General features: G+C 55.3%; 1 protein-coding gene across 2 annotated transcripts in view; it reads left to right on the top strand.

Annotated features, from left to right (window-relative positions):
* PHF2 (PHD finger protein 2) overlaps nt 1-12,871 on the top strand; it is a 95,242-nt gene that overhangs the window by 67,363 nt on the left and 15,008 nt on the right. For both annotated transcript variants that reach the window (XM_060301158.1, XM_060301157.1), the window contains exons 5-12: nt 3,274-3,415; nt 4,235-4,421; nt 5,581-5,743; nt 6,695-6,782; nt 7,227-7,333; nt 8,916-9,007; nt 11,335-11,424; nt 11,990-12,349. In XM_060301158.1, coding sequence (XP_060157141.1) covers nt 3,274-3,415; nt 4,235-4,421; nt 5,581-5,743; nt 6,695-6,782; nt 7,227-7,333; nt 8,916-9,007; nt 11,335-11,424; nt 11,990-12,349 — 1,229 coding nt within the window. The remainder of the gene's footprint in view (nt 1-3,273; nt 3,416-4,234; nt 4,422-5,580; nt 5,744-6,694; nt 6,783-7,226; nt 7,334-8,915; nt 9,008-11,334; nt 11,425-11,989; nt 12,350-12,871) is intronic.

Below are 12,871 nucleotides of genomic sequence, written 5' to 3'. Positions count from 1 at the left end.
TTCTGTTTGGATGATCTGTCCATTGGTGAGGTGGAGTGAGGTGTTAAAATCCCCCACTATTATTGTGTTACTGTCGATTTCCTCTTTTATAGCTGTTAGCAGTTGCTTTATGTATTGAGGTGCTTCTGTGTTGGGTGCATATATATTTACAATTGTTATATCTTCTTCTTGGATTGATCCCTTGATCATTATGTAGTGTCTTTCTTTGTCTCTTGTAACAGTCTTTATTTTAAAGTCCATTTTATCTGACAGGAGTATTGCTACTCCAGCTTTCTTTTGATTTCCATTTGCATGGAATATCTTTTTCCATCCCCTCACTTTCAGTCTGTATGTATCCCTAGGTCTGAAGTGTGTCTCTTGTAGACAGCATATATACGGGTCTTGTTTTTGTATCCATTCAGCGTGCCTCTGTCTTTTGGTTGGAGCATTTAATCCATTCACGTTTAAGGTAATTATCAGTATGTATGTTCCTATTACCATTTTCTTAATTGTTATGGGTTTGTTTTTGTAGGTCCTTTTCTTCTTTTGTGTTTCCCACTTAGAAAAGTTCCTTTAGCATTTGTTGTAGAGCTGGTTTGGTGGTGCTGAATTCTCTTAGCTTTTGCTTGTCTGTAAAGCTTTTGATTTCTCCGTCAAATCTGAATGAGATACTTGCTGGGTAGAGTAATCTTGGTTGTAAGTTCTTCCCTTTCATCACTTTAAATATGTCCTGCCACTCTCTTCTGGCTTGTAGAGTTTCTGCTGAGAAATCAGCCGTTAAACTTATGGGAGTTCCCTTGTATGTTATTTGTCATTTTTCCCTTGTTGCTTTCAAAAATTTTTCTTTTTCTTTAATTTTTGTCAATATGATTACTGTGTGTCTCGGTGTATTTCTCTTTGGGTTTATCCTGCCTGGGACTCTCTGTGCTTCCTGGACTTGAGTGGCTATTTCCTTTCCCATGTTAGGGAAGTTTTCGACTATAATCGCTTCAAACATTTTCTCAGGTCCTTTCTCCTTCTCTTCCCCTTCTGGGACCGCTATAATGCGAATGTTGTTGAGTTTAATGTTGTCCCAGAGGTCTGTTAGGCTGTCTTCATTTCTTTTCATTCTTTTTTCTTTATTTTGTTCCATGGCAGTGAATTCCACCATTCTGTCTTCCAGGTCACTTATCTGTTCTTCTGCCTCAGTTGTTCTGCTATTGATTCCTTCTAGTATATTTTTCATTCAGTTATTATATTGTTCATCTCTGTTTGTTTGTTCATTAATTCTTCTAGGTCTTTGTTAAACATTTCTTACATCTTCTCAATCTTTGCCTCCTTTCTTTTTCCAAGGTCCTGGATCATCTTCACTATCATTATTCTGAATTCTTTTTCTGGAAGGTTGCCTATCTCCACTTCATTTAGTTGGTTTTCTGGGGTTTTATCTTGTTTCTTCATCTGGTACATTGCCCTCTGCCTTTTCATCTTGTCTATCTTTCTGTGACTGTGGTTTTTGTTCCACAGGCTGCAGGATTGTAGTTCTTGTTGCTTCTGCTGTCTGCCCTCTGGTGGATGAGTCTGTCTAAGAGGCTTGTGCAAGTTTCTTGATGGGAGGGACTGGTGGTGGGTAGAGCTGGGTGTTGCTCTGGTGGGCAGAGCTCAGTAAAACTTTAATCCACTTGTCTTCTGATGGATGGGTCTGGGTTCCCTCCCTGTTGGTTGTTTGGCCTGAAGGGACCCAACACTGGAGCCTACCCGACTCTTTGGTGGGGCTATTGGCAGACTCTGGGAGGGCTCACACCAAGGAGTACTTCCCAGAACTCCTGCTGCCAGTGTCCTTGTCCTCATGGTGAGCCACATCCACTCCCCGCCTCTGCAGGAGACCCTCCAACACTAGCAGGTAGGTCTGGTTCAGTCTCCAGTGGGGTCACTGCTCCTTCCCCTGGGTCCCGATGCACACCGTACTTTGTGTGCACCCTCCAAGAGTGGAGTCTCTGTTTCCCCCAGTCCTGTTGAAGTCCTGCAGTCAAATCCTGGTAGCCTTCAAAGTCAAATCCTGGTAGCCTTCAAAGACTCTCTAGGAATTCCTCCTCCTGTTGCCGGACCCCCAGGTTCGAAAGCCTGACGTGGGGCTCAGAACCTTCACTTCAGTGCGTGGACTTCTGTGGTATAAGTGTTCTCCGGTTTGTGAGTCTCCCTCCCAGCAGTTATGGGATTTGATTTTATTGTGATAGCATCCCTCCTACCATCTCATTGTGGCTTCTCCTTTGTCTTTGGATGTGGGGTATCTTTTTTGGTGAGTTCCAGTGGCTTCCTGTCGATGGTTATTCAGCAGTTAGTTGTGATTCCGGTGCCCTTGCAAGAGGGAGTAAGCGCATGTCCTTCTACTTCGCTACCTTGAACCAATCTCTCTGGAGAATCTTTCATATTTGCGATTTGGGAAGATCTTACGTTAGGGATTTGGCTGACAGAGTCCCTGTGGTGTCATCTAACGTGTTCTTCTGACCCTAATAGTTCCTGTAACGGGTGGTTAGAGGTTGCTTAGATTTGTGTTCAAGTTGTTGGCAGGACTCCTTCTTGGGGTAGGGGTGCTGCCACCCACTTCTTTTCAGTGGTCAAGGCAGTGCAGTCTCATCTGTTCACAGAATGCTCCATCAGCCTTTCAGCTCTCTGTCTGAGCAGCCAGTGAGGACTGTTGCAAAGGAAGAGTTTGCTAATTCTGTCCTTCTCTCTCTGTCTATTGTGAGTCTTCTGTAAAGAACTTTCCCTTATTAGTTACTTGGTTATCCAAAACTCTATTTCTGTCATCAACAGTTTTTACCCTGAACTTTTCCCATCAAGTATAGAAAATGTAGGATAAATGTTTTTCCTTTTATTTTCAATTTTCAGAATAATGAGTTGGTGTCCTAGAAATGCAAGAATTTTTTTGATTTAAAAAATTTTTTATGTATAAGTATGTCCATGCATTATTTGGGACATATTTGCACTAAAAACACATCTTCATTGTTTATCTGAAGTGTAAGTTTTTACCTGGCGTCCTATATTTTTACTTGCTTGTCTGGCCACCTTAGCTGAGGCTCATTACTGTGCCACCCCACTGTACCAGGGGGTCTTCATGGCCACCCAAGGGAAGGAGCAGACAGGGCAGGTGGGGGGAGGGTCAGACGTTAGAGCCTAGAGCCTCAGCATTCAGCCCTCTCTGAGTTGTCTTCTGAGGATGAGTGAGCATTTCCTCTGCACATCCTGGACCCCGACCTCACAGAAGGCCACACCATCTTCCCTGGGTGTGCTCACCCTCCCCTGCTGCCTCCCCAGGCCCAGAGCGGAGTGTGGACGTGACAGACGTCACCAAGCAGAAGGACTGCAAGATGAAACTGAAGGAGTTTGTGGACTATTACTACAGCACCAACCGCAAGCGGGTCCTTAACCTCACCAACCTTGAGTTCTCTGACACAAGGTGAGTGGGGCCAGGGTGGAGGGATGGAGAGGGATAGCAGTTTGGAACATGCTGGAGATTTAAGCCTGTGAGTGAGGCTGTTGAGGTCAGGGTGGCCTGGCTTATGATTTGCGAACGTCTTGTCCGAGCAGGCATGGCCTTGAAGGCAGAGATGTGGCCAAGGCAGCAAGAACACTGAGACCCGGTTCTCAGCTTGGCTGAAGTGTCATTGCACAGGTGCTGCTGAGCTGGATGTTTTTGGTGCAGTATTGTGCATTCTATCCAGGACAGTGACATTTAATAGAATCAAAGGCTGCCTTTGCCTTTTCTCATCTTCCCTGGAGATCAGTTATCTGGTCTGACATGGCCCAGCGTGGCAAGGAGTTGCAGGCACCCCTGTTGTCTGCTCTGGAGAGAAGTGGCTTTTCCTTAGGCGTTGACAGGAAGGGCCTGGGCTGTGCATGAGCAATGATATTTACTCTCAGGGCTCCATCGTGCCCAGCGACACTAGAATGAGCCCACCTGACAAGTCTCTTTCCAGTTCTCCAGGAAGGAAGTTGTTTCTGGGGTAGATGGTTCTCAGGCCTTCTCCACACCTGTCCTTGGGTGAGAGCTCAGTGTTGGGTGCCTGCCGCAGCCACACCCAGCAGCTGGGCTCATTCTGCCCTCTGTGAACCTCAGTTTGCTCATCTGTAGAATGGGAGCAATGCCATGTAGCCCGAGGTGGAGAAATAGGCATGGGACACACATCTCAGAGCACCTTGCCCATCCTGCCCAGTGGGCAAAACAACTGTGCTGACGGGTCCCATCACTGCTGACTGTTCCTGTCCGTGCCCCCAGAATGTCCAGCTTTGTGGAGCCTCCTGACATCGTAAAGAAACTGTCCTGGGTAGAAAACTACTGGCCTGACGATGCACTGTTGGCCAAGCCCAAGGTGACCAAGTACTGCCTGATCTGTGTGAAGGACAGCTACACTGACTTTCACATCGACTCCGGGGGTGCCTCTGCATGGTACCACGTGCTCAAGGTGAGCGCTGGCCTCTGCTCCCCATGTGGGCCCTACGGGGGCCTCAGGGGCAAGACCTGCTCTTGACCAGGCCACTGTCCCCCTGCAGGACTGTTTGTAGTCCCCACAGGCCCTAACAGTGGCCAGCATCAGGTGGGATGAGGGACAAGATGTTTCTCCACAGAAGGGACACAGACGTTGGGCCCTTGGGAGGCATGGGGGTTGGGGGGAGCACCTCAGGACCAGAGCAGCACATGTGTGTTGCCTTTTCTAAAGATTGAGGCTCATGAAGCAATTGGAGGAGGCCCACTGCAGTGGTGACCAAGGGCTCATGTCCAGGGAAGGGAGAGCTGTGCTGGGAAGACTTCCTGGCAGAAGGGATGAGGGAACATGCCCCACTGGGAGGATGAGGGGGTGGGCTGGGGGCTGGGGAGCAAGGCTGCAGTGGCATCTGAGTGGCAGAGAGAGCTAGGGGACTTCTGGCTGGGGACAGGTAGGGAAGCTAGGGGAAAAGGGAGATGTGAAAAACAACAAAAAAGGAGAACCTAAGCCTTGGGCTCACCACCTTGCCTCGGGTCTCCCCAGACCCGCTAGAGCCCAGGCTAGGGTAGGCAGCTCAGCTTCTGATCCTAGCCCTTCGAGGCCCTGAGCAAGTCCTGCCCCCGCCCCCCGTTCATCCCCACCCTCAGCCTGTGTGCCTCGTGAGTGAGGACCTCTCTAGTCTATATCTCCCTAGTCCAAGTGCAGGGCTGGACTGGTGCTGGTGCTGGCAGCAGGGCCGTCCTTCCATCTCCATCTGGGACCCAAGCCACTCTCAAGAGCAGAGCTTTCTTGTAACTTGTCAGACAGCAGGTCACAACGTTGTTCCCCTTGGTAGATAGCCATCCATAGCGCTGCAGAGATATGGTGTGTGGAGTGGTAGGGGTTGCCCTGAACATGCCGGAGGCGCCAGTGCCTAGAGTCTTCCTAACACGCAGACATCTGAACTGCAAAGCACATGTGGTCCCAGTGTTTCAGGGGAGGAATGATGGGCCTGGGCAGGATGCTGTTGAAGCTAGGGCCCATCCCCAGGACACGGTGGGCTCCATCCCCTCTCAGCATCCCCAGGACATGATGGGCACTGCCCACCCCCAGCATCCCCAGCATATGACAGGCTCCGCCAATGGCCTCTTGTTGGCAGGGGGAGAAGATCTTCTATCTCATCAAGCCAGCTTCGGCCAACATCTCCCTGTATGAGCGCTGGCAGTCGGCCTCAAACCACAGTGAGATGTTCTTTGCTGACCAGGTGGACAAATGCTACAAGTGCACCCTCAAGCAGGGCCAGACGCTCTTCATCCCCTCGGGTGAGTGCCCTGTCCTCATGTTGTGTCTCCCACCTCTGACGTCTGCCAGGGGAGGTCATGCCCTGGCTGTTCCCTGCCTTGCCTTGGGGTCAGTCCTGCTCTGTGGTCACCTCTGGGGCCACCTTGGGGCCATGAGGCCCTACAGCTTCCAGCCTGGCTGTGCTCACAGAGGCCAGGCACGTGGGATTGCATGGGGCCCCAAGAGCCCAGCCCAGAGAGCGCAGCCACACTGTCAGAGATGGTGTTCGCTGATCTCAACATCTCAAACATGCAGAAGGAGGAAAAATGACATGAGCAGATAAATGCCCTTTACAGATGTCATGTTGCTTCACCCATAAATATTTCACCGTATCTGTAAGGTTTCCTTTTAAAGGTAACATAATTACAATACTGTCATCACACTTTAAAAAGGAACAGTTAACAGTTCCTTAGTATCACCAAATAGCCAGTCAGTGTTCAGATTTTCTAATTGTCGTATATGGAGGCCCTCACATTTCCACTGATTTATGTGCCTCTGAGTGCCTCCTGATCTAGTCCCTACCCCTGTTTCCTATAATCACAGTTATTTCCCGAAGTCTGTAGGGACAAACCCAGCTCTCCCGGGGGGTGTGGCAACTCTGCCTGTCTCTTTCCACCCCTGTATGTGGAGATGAGGGATGCCAGGCAGCCTGACCCTGGGGTGGGTCTGAGCAAGTCCCCTTGGCTCCTGGGCCTCAGTTTCCCTGTCTGTACCATACAGGGCTGGATAGAATAGACTGTGAGCTCGGACACAGTCTGTCCTTCTGGGAGGGCTCACCCACTCATTACACGGAAGCCAGGGCCAGAGCACCTTCCAGGGGGCCTGGGTGGATGGGGGCACAGAGGAAGGGCTGGCAGGAGTCAGGCCCGGTGGCTGCCAAGAGCCTGGCACGAGAGCACTGTTAAGAGATAGCCCCACCCCTGTCTCCCCAGGCTGGATATATGCCACACTTACACCCGTGGACTGCCTGGCCTTCGCGGGACATTTTCTGCACAGCCTGAGCGTGGAGATGCAGATGAGGTAGGGCCACACCTGACTCCCAGGATCTGCTGGGCGGGGTCCCCACCATCGGTATGATGGTACCTCTCCTGAGTCCTGGCTGGGCCTCTGGGTGGTGGGAGGGAAGGAGGAGGGGGGCCATGATCTTACCAGGGCCCCTGAGGTGCCTGGTCGCTGGACAGCCTCGGGACTGTAGTGGGTTTGGGGTGAGCTGAAAGGCCGAGCTGCCTTCTCCTTGCGCACTGACCCAGAGCTCTAGAAGCCACGGCCCACGGGGCTTGCCCTTAACGCAAAGTGCTCATCCTGATGTGGTCCTCTGGTCCACCTTGCCACGTAGTGCCCAGAAGGGAGGCCTGAGGGGTCATGGCCTAGGTGTGGCCTCTGGTCGTAGTGTGGATTCACCTTCCTTTATCATTGCCTGCTCAGGACTTAATGCACTGAATAGTTCTTTGCTATGGCTTCCAGAGCATACGAAGTGGAAAGAAGGTTGAAACTGGGCAGCCTGACTCAGTTTCCCAACTTCGAAACTGCCTGCTGGTACATGGGGAAGCACCTGCTGGAGGCGTTCAAAAGTACGTCCCCTGGTCAGCGTCTCAGCCTGCGGCTCTGGACAGTTCGTTTGCGTGCGGAGCTCAGGGACGCCGGGGAGTGGTAACAGTTCTGCCATCATGCAGCAGGACGGCTGGGCCCTGGGGAACAGGCTGAGCGATGCCTTCATGGGCCCTGAGCAAGTCTCCTTAGCTCACGGGCCTTGCTTTTCCTGTCTGTGTGCTGTGGGGCTGGACTGGACTCCTGCCTGCAGGGTCATCTGGTGTTGCAAAAAGAGCACTGGCCGCATGTTCCCAGACCTGGTGTGTGTTCTGCTCGGTTCCTGTGGCCTTGTGTGGTTACTGACAGGGCTCAGTTGGGATATTGAGAGGCCTGCAGGGACCCCTGCAGCATCCCTGCTGTACTGTGGGTGGGTGGGTGTGCATGCCAGAGTCCCCCGTGGAAGGCCTGTGAGAAGGGGTGGGCTCCACCGGGTCCATGCCTTCTGTGGGCATGGCCCTCCATCCTAGGCCCTGCCAGGCCATGCCTTCGGAATCAGCGTTTGGCTCCTGGTGGCCAACCCCTGCTCAGGTCTCCAGACTTCCTGCAGCCGGGTGAAGGACCCAGGAGGAGCATTTACTTTCACGGAGAGCTTCCTTTTTCAGCAGCACCCACCCTTCCAGGAAGCTGCTGTTTTGTGTTCCGATAAGAGCTGAGTGGAGACCACCACCTTTGCACTTTGGCTCTAATTTGAGATGAGAAAGCTGAAAATGGTTCTTAACCTGGGCTGGCCAAGTTTCAGTGAAATTCTTCCATCGCTCTCTGAATTCAAGCCCTGTGCTCCACCCTGGCAGAGCAAGTGCCCTGCCCTAGGGGCCTCTTGCCAGGGAGACGGAATGGGGGTCGTGTGGGTGGAGTCACACTTGGGGACATTGGGACAGCCTGACCAGGGTGACCGCTGACTAGCTGGGCCTCTCTGAGCTGCCCCTGCCTCTCTGCCTCAGGCCTTCCTCTGTGAAGGGGCTGGCAGCTCAGCAGCCCCAGAGCTGAGAGGACCCAGGGATTTGCCACAGGCCAGACAAATGGTCACCCGGTGGTGTCGGAGCTCGGGGCTGCTCTGCCTCCACGCTGAGCTCTCTGCCTGAAGGGGGAATGCCCTGTCCGTTTTGTTTGGGGCTGGCTCCAGCTCCCAGGGGTGTGTTTGCGGTGGTGCTTGCCCTGAGCCACCCCAGTGGGAACTGGACCCACTGCCCAGCATCCTTCAGCTATGCAGGGGGCAGTGTGAGGGTGGGAATCAGAAAGCATCTAGGGATGCTTGGTTTGGGGCATGACTCTGGCCCCTCACTGATGCAGGCTGGGGACCAGGTGGAGGGAGGAGCTGGGCCACCTGCATAAGGGGCCTGGTGTGTAGACAATGGGAAGGCCAATCCTGCCCCTCGCAGGGCATCGTAGGTGGGCATCCCCGAGGTTCCAAGAGGAACCGTTGGCAGTTGGGCAGGTGGCAGTGGGCAGAGGCCTCTGAAAGGTCTGGCCCTGAGCGTCCCCCACCACGGGGGCTTTGAGTCACCTGCAGGCAGCAGGTGAGAGTGGGCACCCTTCTGAGCAAACCCGTCTGTCTTCCCCCAGGTTCTCACAAGTCTGGGAAGCAGCTGCCCCCTCATTTAGTCCAAGGAGCTAAAATTCTCAATGGTGCTTTCAGATCATGGACGAAAAAGCAGGTAGGGATGTGTACTAGGCGTGATCCAGGGCAGAAGGGAGGGTGGCAGGCGAGGAGTCATTCCCAGGGCTTGTCCTTCCTTTGGTGGGAACTAGCATGTGAAAAGCAGGTGGGTGCCACCTGGCCAGGTCAGACACCTGTTGGTGGGGGCAGGTGCAGGACAGAGCCCTCCATCTAGGGACCTGGCCTGAGGGGTGGGGGCTGGGCGGCAGGGAGATTCAGTGGGCGGAAATCAGGTGGTGGAGACAGCACTGCGCGAACCCAAAAGCACAGGGAGCAGGGAGGACTCGAGTCGGTGACTGGTTGGATGTTCAGGGCTCTGAAGAGGAGAGTGGAGATGTCCTCTTTGTCCTACTGGCTGTCCCAGGCATCAACTCAGAAGCTGGCTTTGCTCTGTGACTAGGACAGTCCCTTTGCCCCATGCCCCTCCATCACCCCCCCCCACCACCACCACAGTAGCACTGCCCTTTGCCCCTCATGGCTCTCCTGAAGCAGCATGTCTGGGCCCCACCTCATGCCCCCACTGTAAAGCGTTAGCACCCTCACTAGCATCCATGCAGCAGCTACTTCTAATGGAGCCTCCAGAGAAGCAGCTTCCAACTTCCTTTGGCATCTTGCCTGGATTGTTGGGACAGAGGGAGTGGAGAGGCCTGGTCAGCCTTGGGACTCCCTGTCCGCTGCCAAGGGACTCTCTCCCAATCAGGGGTGCCAGCATAGTCTGAGCAGATCCCATCAGGCCTGCAGGAGGCCTTGTGGGGGTGGGGAGTCCAGGAGGTGGGGCAGCAGGTACCCTCCTAGAGCCCCCTTTCAGCTACATCTTCTCTTGCCTCAAGGCCTGGAGTAATGCAGGGTGTCCCTCCTACCTCACGTCAGCTGTATGGCCAGGCGGAGTGGCCTCGTGCCCAGGAAGAAGGGATGGCCCACATTCACTTCACAACTGGTGGAGGACTCAGGCACCCCCTCCTCTCGGGGACTTGTTTGTCCACCTGTAGGGTGGAGTCACGGCAGGGCCTCCTCGTTGGGGCAGTGTCTGGCCGGAGTGGGCTAACTCCCTTAGGACCCCATGCAGCCAGTCCACACCTGTAGGGTGGAGTCACGGCAGGGCCTCCTCGTTGGGGCAGCGTCTGGCCAGAGTGGGCTAACTCCCTTAGGACCCCATGCAGCCAGTCCACACCTGTAGGGTGGAGTCACGGCAGGGCCTCCTCGTTGGGGCAGTGTCTGGCCAGAGTGGGCTAACTCCCTTAGGACCCCATGCAGCCAGTCCACACCTGTAGGGTGGAGTCACGGCAGGGCCTCCTCGTTGGGGCAGCGTCTGGCCAGAGTGGGCTAACTCCCTTAGGACCCCATGCAGCCAGTCCACACCTGTAGGGTGGAGTCACGGCAGGGCCTCCTCGTTGGGGCAGCGTCTGGCCAGAGTGGGCTAACTCCCTTAGGACCCCATGCAGCCAGTCCACACCTGTAGGGTGGAGTCACGGCAGGGCCTCCTCGGTGGGGCAGCGTCTGGCCAGAGTGGGCTAACTCCCTTAGGACCCCATGCAGCCAGTCCACACCTGTAGGGTGGAGTCACGGCAGGGCCTCCTCGTTGGGGCAGCGTCTGGCCAGAGTGGGCTAACTCCCTTAGGACCCCATGCAGCCAGTCCACACCTGTAGGGTGGAGTCACGGCAGGGCCTCCTCGTTGGGGCAGCGTCTGGCCAGAGTGGGCTAACTCCCTTAGGACCCCATGCAGCCAGTCCACACCTGTAGGGTGGAGTCACGGCAGGGCCTCCTCGTTGGGGCAGCGTCTGGCCAGAGTGGGCTAACTCCCTTAGGACCCCATGCAGCCAGTCCACACCTGTAGGGTGGAGTCACGGCAGGGCCTCCTCGTTGGGGCAGCGTCTGGCCAGAGTGGGCTAACTCCCTTAGGACCCCATGCAGCCAGTCCACACCTGTAGGGTGGAGTCACGGCAGGGCCTCCTCGTTGGGGCAGCGTCTGGCCAGAGTGGGCTAACTCCCTTAGGACCCCATGCAGCCAGTCCACACCTGTAGGGTGGAGTCACGGCAGGGCCTCCTCGGTGGGGCAGCGTCTGGCCAGAGTGGGCTAACTCCCTTAGGACCCCATGCAGCCAGTCCACACCTTTGGCAGCACCTGCCCTTGTGCCTATCGGGATGGCAGGGGGGCCAGAGGTCCTGGGTGGGTAGATGGGGGGACAGCCTGGAGGGACAGAGGGCCTGAGTCAGGAACCACAGAAGCTGAGGCTGCTTGGGGCCCCTGTGGGTGGAGGGTGGGTGGGCATCGGTGCCCAGACTCGGTGGCTGACCCGCTGACCCTGTGCGTGGCTGTCCTGCAGGCTTTGGCGGAGCATGAAGATGAGCTACCAGAGCACTTCAAACCATCGCAGCTCATCAAAGACCTTGCCAAAGAGATCCGGCTCAGTGAGGTAGGGCTGACCTCGGGGGCCCGCTGACCCTGGTTGAGGGAGGCCTCTGCCTGTCTTCCCTGGGTATCCCTCCAGAGATGGCCATGTGTGAGGCAGCCCCTCCTTTAGCCCTCTGGGGCGGGGTCACCTGCATGATGGCTCTGGACTCCTAGGTCCCGGTGGTAGACTTGCAGTCTTCTGGTGGGAGCCCTGGGAATCAGTGTGGGGTCTCCCTCCAGCTCCCTGTGGGGGTGGGGAAGGACTCTGCAGGGGGGACTTCAGCCCCTTGAGACCCTGCTTGTGTGAGCCTGTCTAGTCCCCACCAAGGAGGTAAAGGGGTCAAGTGGTTGGTGATGTAGATGGATGGCACCCTGCCTCACGGATGGTGTGGGACAGATGTGAATATGTCACACAGATGGTGTAGATTGATGTGAGCCTGTCACACAGATGGTGTAGGATGAATGTGAGCGTGTCACTGATGATGTAGACAGATGCTCCTTTTTCGCTCGAGTGTCTCCCATGGCCTGGGGCTGTGAGACCCTCCTGGCAGGGTGTGGTTGGTCACCTCTCCCTGTCCTTTTCCCAGAATGCCTCCAAGGCCTCCCGACCTGAAGTAACTGCGGCCGTCTCCTCGGACGAGGTCTGTTTTGGGGACCGAGAAAAGGAGGAGCCCCCATCCCCCATTGAGGCCAGCCCTCCTCGGTCCTTCCTGGAGAAAGTGTCCAAAAAAAAGACTCCCAAAACCGTGAAGATGCCCAAGCCGTCCAAAGTTCCCAAGCCCCCAAAGCCCCCCAAGCCTCCCAAATCCCTGAAGCTCAAGGACGGGGGCAAGAAGAAGGGGAAGAAGTGCAGGGGCTCGGCTTCACCCACCATCCCCAACCTGGACCTGCTGGAGGCCCACACCAAGGAGGCACTGACCAAGATTGAGCCTCCTAAGAAGGGCAAGGTGGGTGGCCTCACCCTCCCCACCTCTAGTCAGCAGGCCTGCAGACACCTCCGAGGACCAGGCCTGCGGGATGGTGCTGGGGCTGCCATGTTCTTATGCTAGAGACCCAGGGCAGCTGGGCTCTGCCCCAACAAGCTTGGTGTAGTGGGCAGCTGGGGAGAGACCCTCACGATGAAGGCAGCAGAGTCTCTGCTGGGTCAGGGTGGCACCACTGAGGGTCATCTGGGGGGACAAGCCGGCTGAGTCTTCCCTGGGGCCCAGACATTGGCTGAGACCTGAAGGTGGGTGAGGCACCAGTGGAGGGCAGTGGGGAGGCAGGGGTGGAGCCAGTGATGGGGGCAGGTCCTTGGGGGGCCTGAGCCCCTGTGGCAGTGAGAGAGGCAGGCCTGGCCCTGAGGACCCACCAATGTGAGTAGAGGGTCTTAGGTGTGGGCTTTGGGGACCATGAGTCCCTGAGACCAGGCCACATTGAGTGATTTCCTGCTGGTGGGCGGTCATTGCTCACTTCCCAGGGGTTTGGTG

Source organism: Globicephala melas, chromosome 6 (assembly GCF_963455315.2).
Source record: "Globicephala melas chromosome 6, mGloMel1.2, whole genome shotgun sequence".
In the NCBI taxonomy this organism is placed as follows: domain Eukaryota; kingdom Metazoa; phylum Chordata; class Mammalia; order Artiodactyla; family Delphinidae; genus Globicephala; species Globicephala melas.
The sequence above is the reverse complement of the archived record's forward strand: the minus strand, read 5'-3'. Positions and strand labels throughout refer to the sequence as shown.